Raw genomic sequence first — 12,245 nt, forward strand, 5'->3', positions numbered from 1 at the left:
CAACAAATGAACGACGCCATTAACATTAATTTTTCCTTTAATTATGATATTTTTCGTCCATTGATGATGAAGATGATGACTCGTAGAAAAAGTATTGAATACAATAGTGATCTATTTAAGTTTTCACTCTCGTACCGTAAATATTAGGCCACTCAGCAAGCTTCGTGGCTGTAAACATGGTACAGTTGCAATGTGATTCAAAATATCACGATTGTATAAAATACTATATTATAAGAGTTTTGATTTTTTTTCTCAGCAGCAGCAATAAGTCTAATGTAGTGTATTTTTACAGACACACACTGTCAATATTTCAAGTACAAGATATCGTAATTTATTATTAATTATTCTGATACGAACGCCATTCTGGGTCAATGATAGGTTAAATTTAGTTTGGCAATTTAGCGTTTTTTCAAACCTGGGTAAATCCATTCTGCTTTAAGGTTGATTATATAAAAAAAAACTATTATTATCTGAAAGATAATCAACCTTATAGCAGAATGGATTTATCCGAGTATGAAGTTAAGCGACACGAATGGAATCCAACAAGATTTTCAAACTGAATGACTTTGTTTTAATAAAATTAATAATTAACAACATTATGAACATTTCCACATGATATGACCAGTTTGCTTTAGATATTAACGATGTAAATCATTTCTACACAGAGATTCGGAGAACAGCGACCGTCAATCATTATGCGACGGATATAAACTTTTCAACACTAGTGCGTTCGCGTTTGTATTCATAATAATAACGTGAACTAAATCATGTGGAATATAAATTTTGCTAAGAAGAAAATGTTTTTGATGTTCTTAATATGTAATGAGATGCATCTATTATTTACCAAAGAGGATCAAGTATTATGGAGAGTTACTGTCAAAGTAAAAAGTGTAATGACAGTGCATAGACTGCCATCCCTCGACACAAGCTTAAAACTTATGAACCTCAGTTTTGACAATTTGACCCATATTCTTAGCTTGATATGTGTTCAAATGTCAAATATTAATTAGCGCCATCTAGCCGAGCGACCCCCAAAGGTGTAACGCCACCTAGGCCACTGTACCTTTTTCTATATGGTTCTGAGGTATGTTGTTTTCTAAGACTGTAGCAGTCTATACGGAGTTACATATGTCTTTGTTATTTACTTACTGCTGTCATCGTAGCTGTAAAGTTTCATGATTTAATCAATATTAAATACCATGAGGTGCAAAATGATGAATGTTGTATTTATTACCTAAAACATTACAATCCATACAATATAGTAACCATGTGTTTCATGCACCCTCTCAGGCCATGCATACCAGTGATTGTATGGAACCTGCATCTATCTCATTCCCCTGACTATTCTTCTTCGCAAATTTCCAGAAGATTCTGCTATTTACATTAGCATCTCACTTTTGGTGACGGTGTATTTAACTCGTGTAATTGGGCAATTTTTTTCAAAGTTGTCCACCCCACTTTTTTTTTATTTGGAAATTATTATGTGGTTTCCACTCAGGATCGCGAGCTCTTTCAATCCTAATAGGAGAAAAAAAGGTGTCCCAAGGTTTTTCCCATTCCGTGACCATTTTTTCATACATTTTGTATGGCGGTAACGAAATGGAAGGTTTGAAAAATGTATGGAAATCTTGGGACATATTATTTCTCCTGTCAGGATCGAAAGACCTCGCGATTCTGAGCATGAATCGCGAAAAAAATACCCATGTTACAAAAAAAGTGGGGTGGACAACTTTGAAAAAAATGGCCCAATTAACAAAAACTGCTAAAAGAAATCTCATGGGAACTCTCGATAGATGTAGGCAGAGAAATGAGAATCCAGGAAAATGAGAGCATAATAAGTTCCAACGATTTCAGGACCTGTGCGAGTCCACCAATGGTATTAAAGAGATGGTCACCCTAAACCTTACGTGCCCACCAATGGTATTAATGAGATGGTCACCCTAACGACCTTGTGTGTATTAAAGAGATGGTCACTATCAAACGACATAAACAGTAGGACATCACGAAAGTGCACGAGAACGCACCCCATCAAGCCTTATCAATCACCATTTATGTAATGAGGTCACAAAGTTTTTAAACAATTCTAAAAATGTGCGTACTGTTAGCGGTATTTTTGAAACACAAAGTTTAGATGAGAAAAGGGCTCCTTTCTACAGTGTAAACTGAAAATCGGAATAAGTAACATGAAAATCGGGAGTAAATTAAATTGCAATATTAAAAATCAAAAGTTGTTTTCTGCACCGATGTCAATTAATGTACGTAGGCAGTATCGAAAAAATGCTAGAAAAATATTTAGATTATTCAAAGTATCCGAAGCCTCTGATTTATTAAAATAATGCCAGTAAAGATGTAGCAAAACTATTATTTCCTCTGCTAAGCACATTTGTTTAGTGACCCTCATCTATAAATGGTGATTATAACAGTAAATCGTACCCGACATCATTCTAAGCGGGCATATCCCATGTTTTAGACGCACATCACCGAAGGACCGTTGCTGAATATAAGAAAATAGTACACTGCTGAACTCTACTAATACATTATGCCGGTTCATATAAAACTTGACTGTATCGTTCACGATTAATTAATTTATTAATTTGGTCAGAAACTAGATCTGCCTAAAGGTACTATATTCTTCTGAGTCAAAATATTCATCGTTTATCGAAAAACGTCAATAGAAAAGTAGAAATAGCATACATTTTAATACCATTTTACTTTTCATGGTCAATGTTCTTCGACGACTTCGACAAATGATTACAATCTTGACTACGGTCCCATGTCCAGTACTGTGAAAAACAAAAATGGACATTTCCCTTCCATTTTCGTTTCACGCAGTCTCTGAACAGATCCCTTACACAAATAACCAATCACTACTCCGAGGCGAACGAACCTATAGTGATAAAAATTGTTGCGTATCGTTTGTCACGGAGTACAAGATGGCCTCTTTTTTGAAGACTTAAGGAGCCTACTGCGAACAATATCCTCAAAGGAGGAGTGATAATCTGTGCGAAAAGAGAAGAGTCGTGTAAGCGTCAATACGTGAAGTACAGGATATAAATCCGGATGTCTTCGACGTCCTCATAAATAGGCGTCTGGCGAAGCCCGACGCACGAGGACTAAATCCGAAGGTACTTAAGAAGATACAGGAGGGGTCAATTTTCCTTACAAACGCTCTCGACTATTTCCTCTCTGAGTTTTAAAGATAGAGCCCATCAAAATTTTCCAAAAACGGCCTTATTGATTATGGCGCAAAATAAGGTGTGGTATTCAAAATTGGTAACAATTAGCCAAAAAAACTAAACGATACGACACAGATTATTTCATTGTTATTTAGATCCTCAAATCTCGTTACGATGGATTAAGTTTTGAAGGAAGAAACAGTCGAGAGCGGAACCTCGATTTCAAAGATTTTTTCGCAATATCTTTTAACTGAGTTGTTCTGAATGGACAATTTTTTCGATAAATCTAGTAATAACACTAGTATATAGAACTGAAATTCTCAAATTGAAAGGGGGTCCTTTCCGTTTTAGCATTTTCGCTCCTGTAGCGTCTTAAAGAGCCAATACATTTCCCAACTCTTCTCTCTCCTCACAGACAGAATGTCTGCATTAGGTCCAGCAACGGTCCATGAACATATAGAAACAAAAGTGCATCGTGCTGACCCGTGTCGCCATGCGGCTTACCGAGCAGCGGCTTGGCTGGGGCAGGCTCCTCGGGCGCCGGCGTGCCAGTCTCTACATCTGCAAACATAACTCGGTCAGGAACAAGAACAAAAGTAGGAAGTACCCAAAAAATTAGAAGCATCTGCAAACATATTTCGGTCAGGAATGTAGCAAGGAATGTGCCGAACAACGAAAGAATAAAAGTCATATTAACAAGGTTTTTCCTTGTCGGAGTCTCACAAGTATTTTGTCTTATATATAATGTGGTAATGAAGGACACCGGGGCGTCATTATATCTGCAAATATATTTCGGTCAGGAACGGGTCACAAATATAGGAAGTAGGTAGGTACCCAAGAATTAGATGCGTCTGCAAAGGGTGCGCCAAAGTTCATATAAAATTGTTATATAGATTTTTGGTAGTCCGAAAATGTTTCTCATACAATTTTACATTATAACGATCATTATTTATAACAATTTTATGTTAATAACTATCGTAACTTCGAATGACTTATGTTCATAATGTCATTCATCATAAATACGTTTTATACTAAAGTTTATGTTTATATACTAATTGATTATAAGGATTGCGAGTAATATAATTTATCGTTATATTATTGTTAACAGAACAAACATCACATGTGACAGTCCAGTTAGGTGCGATGACGAGCGTAGCGAGGAGGAGCGTGTTAGGTTGACCATGAGCGAACCAGAAACGAATTTTTAATTTAAATTGTATATGTCACTGTAAAAGCTTCAAGCGCGCTTCTATAAATGGCACAAGTTCTTCATAGAACTTCCCCAAAACTTTTTAAATAATTTTATGATGAATGATTTTCTTAAACACAAAATTATGAATGTTATTAAATATTTGTATAGAATTTATGATTCAAAATTTTCGACTAAATGATTATTATGAACAGTGATAGTAGTACTATTGATAATAATGAAACAAAATTATCATAAGTAAAATTATGAGAAATGATCATTCGGAGCACAAATCGGTATAAACAATATTTTATAACAAATAATTTTATATGAGCCAATATGGACCCGTCTGCAAACATAGTTCGGTCAGGAATATGTGCCGAACAATGAAAGAATAAACATCCTACAACAAGATTTTTGCGTTACAGAATCTCTCATGGATTTTGTTTATCAAATGTCGTTCATCTTTATCAAACGCAAGACCGCCAGTATCTCTGCAACCGTAGTTTGATCAGGGACAGGCGGTCAAAAGTATAACACGAACCTTACGAGTTCAGCAAAATTACCATAAGAATCTTACAACGATCTAGAATTACTACAAAAATGATCCCCGTGTGATTATGGTCTATGCATGGTCGTATTTTTGTCACCTGTAGTCATGCATGTCCCGTTCTAACAAGAGGGTAGGAGCAAAAGTGACTTATGAAGCGATCATCTCGTACAACAACTCAAACCTATATCTAATTTTCTCATAATTAAGCTCGCAATGCTCTCGTTTTCATTTTCATTCTACATAATTATATGCTCCATCCTTCCCTCTGATTTCCTATGATCAACGCTAGATATAGACATTATAGACGTATCTAGATTTGACGATCGGTCTGGCGCAGTCGGTAGTGAGTGACCCTGCCTGCTACGCCGCGGTCCCGGGTTCGAATCCCGGTAAGGGTATTTATTTGTGTGATGAGCACATTTTGTTCCTGACTCATGGATGTTTTCTATGTATATAAGTATGTATTTATATATTTAAGTATGTATATCGTCGCTTAGCACCCATAGTACAAGCTTTGCTTAGTTTGGGGCTAAGTTGATCTATGTAAGGTGTCCCCAATATTTATTTATTTATTTATAGAACTTCACTCACTTAGTATTACCTAAATCTGACTACTTATCAACTATGTATAGGTACGTATGTATGATGAAATCTTTAAATAAGTGTAATTGATGTGATGTCATTATTACTTAAGTCTTTTTCCAAAACTTTCTACATCATTTGTCTTGAATAGCGGCATTTAATAATAAAAAATAAGTTAAATAGCATAGTTATATCTAAATAAAATGCGACAGTATAATTCTTCAGAATATATTACCCCTCTTTCTATGCCCTAATGGCCAATAACAATAGAATGACATATTTTATAGTACTTTAATGCGTTTCGCTTATTTTCGTTCAGTTGTAAATTGAATGTGTGTGACGTGACGTAATCGAAACGTTTAGAGCATTTGGTCCAAAGAGGATAGCGGACCACCGAAGTGCAGAAATAAAACTATAACTATATGTTAGGTACTTAAAATGTAAGGGTAGGTACCTCTAATGAGTAGTAAAACTAACTACTTACAGACAGTAAAAGGTGACTGATTTTATGTAGCTTATAATTTAAGTAGCTGTTTATAATTGCAATTTAATTTACCTAAAGGTCTTGTGTCTTGACAGTGTTCAAAATATTTTTGCGTTGTTATTACTGATTTTCCATGAATTTATCCATCCATTATTTTAACTAAAAATTTCATCTCCGCTGTTCCAACATATTCTATTTTTTTTTCCGATGAAAATATTATATTATTATTGGTATTTTTAGACAGACATTGAGCAATTCTTTACTAATATCAATAAAACCACATTTCATTTCGTGCAACCGTAGCGATGACTTAAGTGCGTAAATATTTTACTACCCGTACAGGAAAACCGTTAATGACATATAAACAGGATAATTAAATGATTCCCCGGGCAAATCCGGTCACCAGTTGTAACACTTTTTCAGAATAATGAGTTTACAAAAACCGCAAGTTATTATTACAGGTAATAACTTGGTAAATCGGCCAATAATTAATATGTCAGTCATTGTTTTTCCCCGATTAAGGTAAAGTTTGGACTCTCGCCAAGCTTAAACCGGACTAGTGACGTGTCGTTTTCGGTAACTTACGGTAATTTACCCGATTTGTATGTATGGGAAATACTTCCCGGGAAGTAACTTTCCCCATATAAATACGTAATTACCGAGAAAGGCTCATCGTTAGGGACTGAACTGTAACCTCAGCATGAGTTTTATGAAGACTTTAACACTATAATTGTATTAAATGAAACGCAGTGCATCTCACTTTTACCAACGTCAGTACGAGAAATGCATATTGTGAAGACGCTAGCGAATATGTCAGAGTGTAGACTTTTCCCGTAAAAGTATAGGATGTAACCAAAATCCATGCTTAAGGGTTCCCTATTGAGGTATGCCTCTTATTTTAAATCTGATCCGTTATTAACGTGTATGAAATTCATAACTTAATAAACATATGTACCTGCATATAGAAATTACCAAAAGTAATATTATTTGAGCTCGTTCAATGCCTAATAATATCGATATCGTGCTAAATTACGGACGCCATTTTGACAACAGACTTCCGCGTATTTAACACCAGCCTTAACAAGACGGAATGTGTCAGTAAAATTGTATGTCAATTTTATCAATTATTACCGGACAGTGTTCTCAATCTATATAATTATGTAGATACGTTATTCAAGATCATGGCTAGGCCGGACTACAACGAAACATACTTATTATGTGTAGGTAAATCAGCAGCGGCTGGTCCATACAAGCCGATTCCCACAGGCTTGCCTAAAATTGATTACTAATAAAGTACCTAATGTACCTAAGGTACCTAGGTTTCTTTTTTTCTCAGTGTTGCCTAGCAGAAATTTTCACCAGGCGCCACTGGTAGGTATACAACCTGTTTTTAGGGTTCCGTAGTCAACTAGGAACCCTTATAGTTTCGCCATGTCTGTCTGTCCGTCCGTCCGTCCGTCCGTCCGTCCGCGGATAATCTCAGTAACCGTTAGCAATAGAAAGCTGAAGTTTGGTACCAATATGTATATCAATCACGCCAACAAAGTGCAAAATTAAAAAATGGAAAAAAATGTTTTATTAGGGTACCCCCCCTACATGTAAAGTGGGGGCTGATATTTTTTTTCATTCCAACCCCAACGTGTGATATATTGTTGGATAGGTATTTAAAAATGAATAAGGGTTCACTAAGATCGTTTTTTGACAATATTAATATTTTCGGAAATAATCGCTCCTAAAGGAAAAAAAGTGCGTCCCCCCCCCCTCTAACTTTTGAACCATATGTTTAAAAAATATGAAAAAAATCACAAAAGTAGAACTTTATAAAGACTTTCTAGGAAAATTGTTTTGAACTTGATAGGTTTAGTAGTTTTTGAGAAAAATATGGAAAACTACGGAACCCTACACGAGCGTGGCCCGACACGCTCTTGGCCGGTTTTTTTATTAATTTCCGTTAACTTTAAAGGAAGGTTTTTTTAGGTCAATTACAATTAATTTCTCTGATAAACCAATCTCTTAATTCTTACTGTTATTGAGTTATTCAATTAATAAATTTAATGGTTTATTATTAAACAATTATAGTACGATATTTATAACTTCCTAGACTTCCTAGTATTAATTTCTGACAAGTGCCGTCAGATACTTGACACTAACTTTAATGTTATTCTTAATGGTATCACACTTATTACTATTGCCCGCGGCTTCGCTCGCGTTAGAAAGAGACAGAAAGTACCCTATATCACTCTCCTTCCCTTCAACTATCTCCACATAAAAAATCACGTCAATTCGTCGCTCCGTTTTGCCGTGAAAGACGGATAAACAAACAGACGCACACACTTTCCCATTATAATAATACTAGCTTTTGCCCGCAGCTTCGCTCGCGTTAGAAATAGACAAAAAGTAGCCTATGTCACTCTCCATCCCTTCAACTATCTCCACTTAAAAAAATCACGTCAATTCGTCGCTCCGTTTTGCCGTAAAAGACGGACAAACAAACAGACACACACACTTTCCCATTTATAATATTAGTATGGATTTTATTATGTATGAAAAGATGAAAATATATTTTTCGAATTTAACAAAGACTAAGTACTTATTACCAGTATTAATATATTAATAAGCGTAACGATCTGTCGAATTTGTCGAACGGAAAACAAAGAAAACACGGTGTATTTATGTTGTCCAAATCGTACATGTTTATAATCCCCATCATAAAGCATTGCATTAGCGAACAATATTATAAAGTACAGCGGGACAAATCTCGACTGGGGGGCAATTGTAACTAATCCATTTTTTCCACTACTTATTACACTATGTTGTTGAGTTCTACATGTATGCGCTGAACACGCCTACCATGTATAACCGGTGGACACTCTATTTAGTCTATTTAATAATTCAAACATTGTAAAACATGGAAAAAATGGACCAGTTACTTTTGCCCCCCAGTCGATATTTGCCCCGCTGCACCTTACAGTATTTGATTTTTAATACTTTGTTCCGTGATGCTCATGCAGTTACTTTTTATATCATTTAAAGCCAGCCGTACGTAACCCCATCGGGGACGGTTGCAATTGCGAGTAGGTCAACAAATTGATAATGATCGACGCTCAAGCAATTACAGGGGACCCACGGGGGTTTTAGAATTGTCAACGTATACCTACTGAACGACATCTTCTGCTCGATTTAATCTTATTTTTACAAATGCTTGCCTAATTAATTACTTGATACTTTATTCACATCGGACAAAATTAAACTATTAGGTATTCACGAATGCTGAGCTATCAAGTTACTAGAATACTTATTTTGGCCGATAATCAGCTTATTCCCGCCAATATTATTCCTCTAAAATATGTTTATCCCGCATGCCTTTATAAACATAGAGGTAAGAGTTGTAACGACATACATCAGGAAATGCAAGTTATTTGTAGTGACATCTAGCGTCAATCACGCGTCAAATAGCGTAAATTATCAGTACTATTACTCGACACTAGGTGCCAACAGTGTTGCGTCTGCAATGTAATATTAAAACAGTTTACAACTTATATTACAAGCAGAAGGAATTGAAAACAGAGTACTGATTAATACTATTGTAATGTTACCTAAAATTGTTGAGCATTAGACTTTTTGCTCGTCGCGACATCTATTGACACATAGCAGTACTGATAATTTACGGTAGTTGACGCGTGGATGACGCTAGATGTCGCTACAAAGAACTTGTATTTACTGATGTATGGAGTTACAACTCTTCCCTTACTTATTCCTCTATGTTTATAGATAAAGAAGGCCGTCCCTATCGCGCAATTTGTAAGTGCGATAGGGACGGCCTGATATTTTATCGTCTATCGCGCGACCATGCTTCCCGTGCAGCTGTTGTGGGTGCATTAGGTTAAAAAAAAATCGAAGTATTTCTTTCTTTATTTTAAAAATATTTCTTATCCCGCATGCCTATAAAGGCAAGGCACTTTATTGATCATACGCATGCTAAGGTTTAAAGTCGAAAGTGGCAGGCGCTTACCAGGTCGATTCAGCGGCAACGCGGCCACTATATGGTCGGGTTCGACTTCAAACGTGCCGTACGCTGGAGCTGTGAAATCCATTTTATATTTAGATCGTTTTTAAGAAATATATATGCAGCAGAACTGTAAAAAAATACATTTATTTATATCTGAATGCATTTCATAGTAAACGCATGTATATTTCATATATTGTAGTACTTTTTTTTAATTTTGTATTTGTACCTTTTCAGAGAGCATTTTCAGTTATCATAAATTCATCAGTTTCTGAGAAATCGACTTTTACATTTAGATAGTTTCTGAGAAATAGTAATGCAAATTTTTTCTAATTTAACAAAAAGCGATATACCAGACGGTTTTGTTAATGAGCCTGACGACGTGTCATATAACGGAGTACAAAAATAACACGGTGTAGAAGTACAAATATATATTTTTGAGCTTAGTATGTAGGATTAAACAAGAATGTTTCTATTAAGTATTCCTCATTTATTTGAACAAGAAATACATATGTATTATAATAAAATAAATAAATATTATAAGTTATTATCACACAGATTGACCGAGTCCCACGAAGTCCCAAGAAGGCTTGTATTGTGGGTATTCCGACAACGATTATACATAATATACAAATACTTTTATACATAGCAGTGGCGGCTGGTGAAAATTTTTGCTAAGCAACACTGAGCAAAAAAAAACCTACCTCAACATTAGGTACTTTACTAGTAATCAATTTTAGGCAAGCCAGTGGGAATCGGCTTGTATGGACCAGCCGCTGCTGATACATAGAAAACATCCATGACTCAGGAACAAATAACTCTGCTCATCACACAAATAAATGCCCTTACCGGGATTCGAACCCGGGACCGCGGCTTAACAGGCAGGGTCACTACGCGCTAGGCCAGACCGGTCGTCAAAAAATAAAAACATTTGGAGTATTTAATTGCAAAATGAAGTGTACTGTAGAAAGTCGTATCGTAATCACACCAAGTGACAAGTATAGTTCTTTGACTCCCGACAACTATAAATCTGTCATGATACACATTCGCAAGATACCTCAATGATTAAAACTGTATTTATTATACTTGGTAAACAATATTAGTCACCCGTTTGTATAATATGGCATTATAAACACTCATTTACAGTGAAGAATTTGCTATAAGTAATTATCATAACTGTGGCAAAGAGGATCGAGTATATTATAGGGAATAATTTCAAACTAAAATGTGTAATCACGGTGCTTAGACTGCCATTTCTCGACACAGGATGAAAACAATTTGGCCCATATTATTTGTATGTATGTGATAACATATATGATATGTCTTAAAATGTCAAATAGTAATATTAGCGCCATCTAGCTGAGCGTACCCCAAAGGTGTAATGCCATCTCGGCCACCGTACCTTTTTCTGTATGGTACTGAGGTACGTTTTTTTCTTACGCCGTGGCCCACGCAGGGCGACGGTCGCGCGATGGTCGCGCGACGGCGATGCGACGCATACGAAATCAAACCTTATCGATATGGAAGTAGACGATGCGATGGCGACCGTCGCCCACGCAAGACACGGCGTTAGACTTTATCTGACTATACGGAGTTGACGACCGGTCTGGCTCAGTCGGTAGTGACCCTGCCTGCTACGCCGCGGTCCCGGGTTCGAATCCCGGTAAGGGCATTTAATTGTGTGATGAACGCAGATATTTGTTCCTGAGTCATGGATGTTTTCTATGTATATAAGTATTTGTAGATTATATATGTCGTTGTCTGTTGGGACGATTGTTTAGTATATACTTATATTTTAATTCAATCGACCCATTTATGCCTCGATGTATATAGCTAACATTAAATAATTATGACAAATCGCGTAACATATTAAGGTTTTTGAACGTGCTTAAATATTAATCCCTTAATAGTATGTTTATAGTTTTATTCCGTCTTAGTAAACTAGACTAATATTAAAACAGCTCGGTATAAGTAGTCGTAAAATGGAACGCATACTCTTTACGCACTAGTGTGTAAAATCCAACTTCTCGCACGCTAAACAGCCAAAAAATGGGCTCTTTTTGAGCAACTGTATTAAAAAAATATTTACCTACATATTCTGAGCCATAGCCATCCTGTAGTAAAAATAGTGTAAGGAATGTATAATTATGATACCAATATGACGTATAAATTGATATGACATGGATATCACGAGACAAACACGTAACTAAAAATAAACGCTCGCTCGTTCATCATATTTTATCAATTACTATGTT

At 35.9% G+C, this 12,245-nt stretch overlaps 1 protein-coding gene across 3 annotated transcripts in view; it reads right to left on the reverse strand.

The window, feature by feature from the left end:
• The window catches only part of LOC125240805 (aquaporin AQPAe.a), a 147,202-nt gene that overhangs the window by 111,270 nt on the left and 23,687 nt on the right, over nucleotides 1-12,245 (reverse strand). The window contains exon 2 of one of the 3 annotated variants that reach the window (XM_048148913.1): nucleotides 3,681-3,737. The exons of 1 other annotated variant lie outside the window; for it this stretch is intronic. In XM_048148913.1, coding sequence (XP_048004870.1) covers nucleotides 3,681-3,737 — 57 coding nt within the window. Of the gene's footprint in view, nucleotides 1-3,659; nucleotides 3,738-12,245 lie in introns of all 3 variants that reach the window. One more of the 3 variants, XM_048148912.1, reaches the window with a different exon arrangement.

This window comes from Leguminivora glycinivorella, chromosome Z (assembly GCF_023078275.1).
Source record: "Leguminivora glycinivorella isolate SPB_JAAS2020 chromosome Z, LegGlyc_1.1, whole genome shotgun sequence".
NCBI lineage: Eukaryota > Metazoa > Arthropoda > Insecta > Lepidoptera > Tortricidae > Leguminivora > Leguminivora glycinivorella.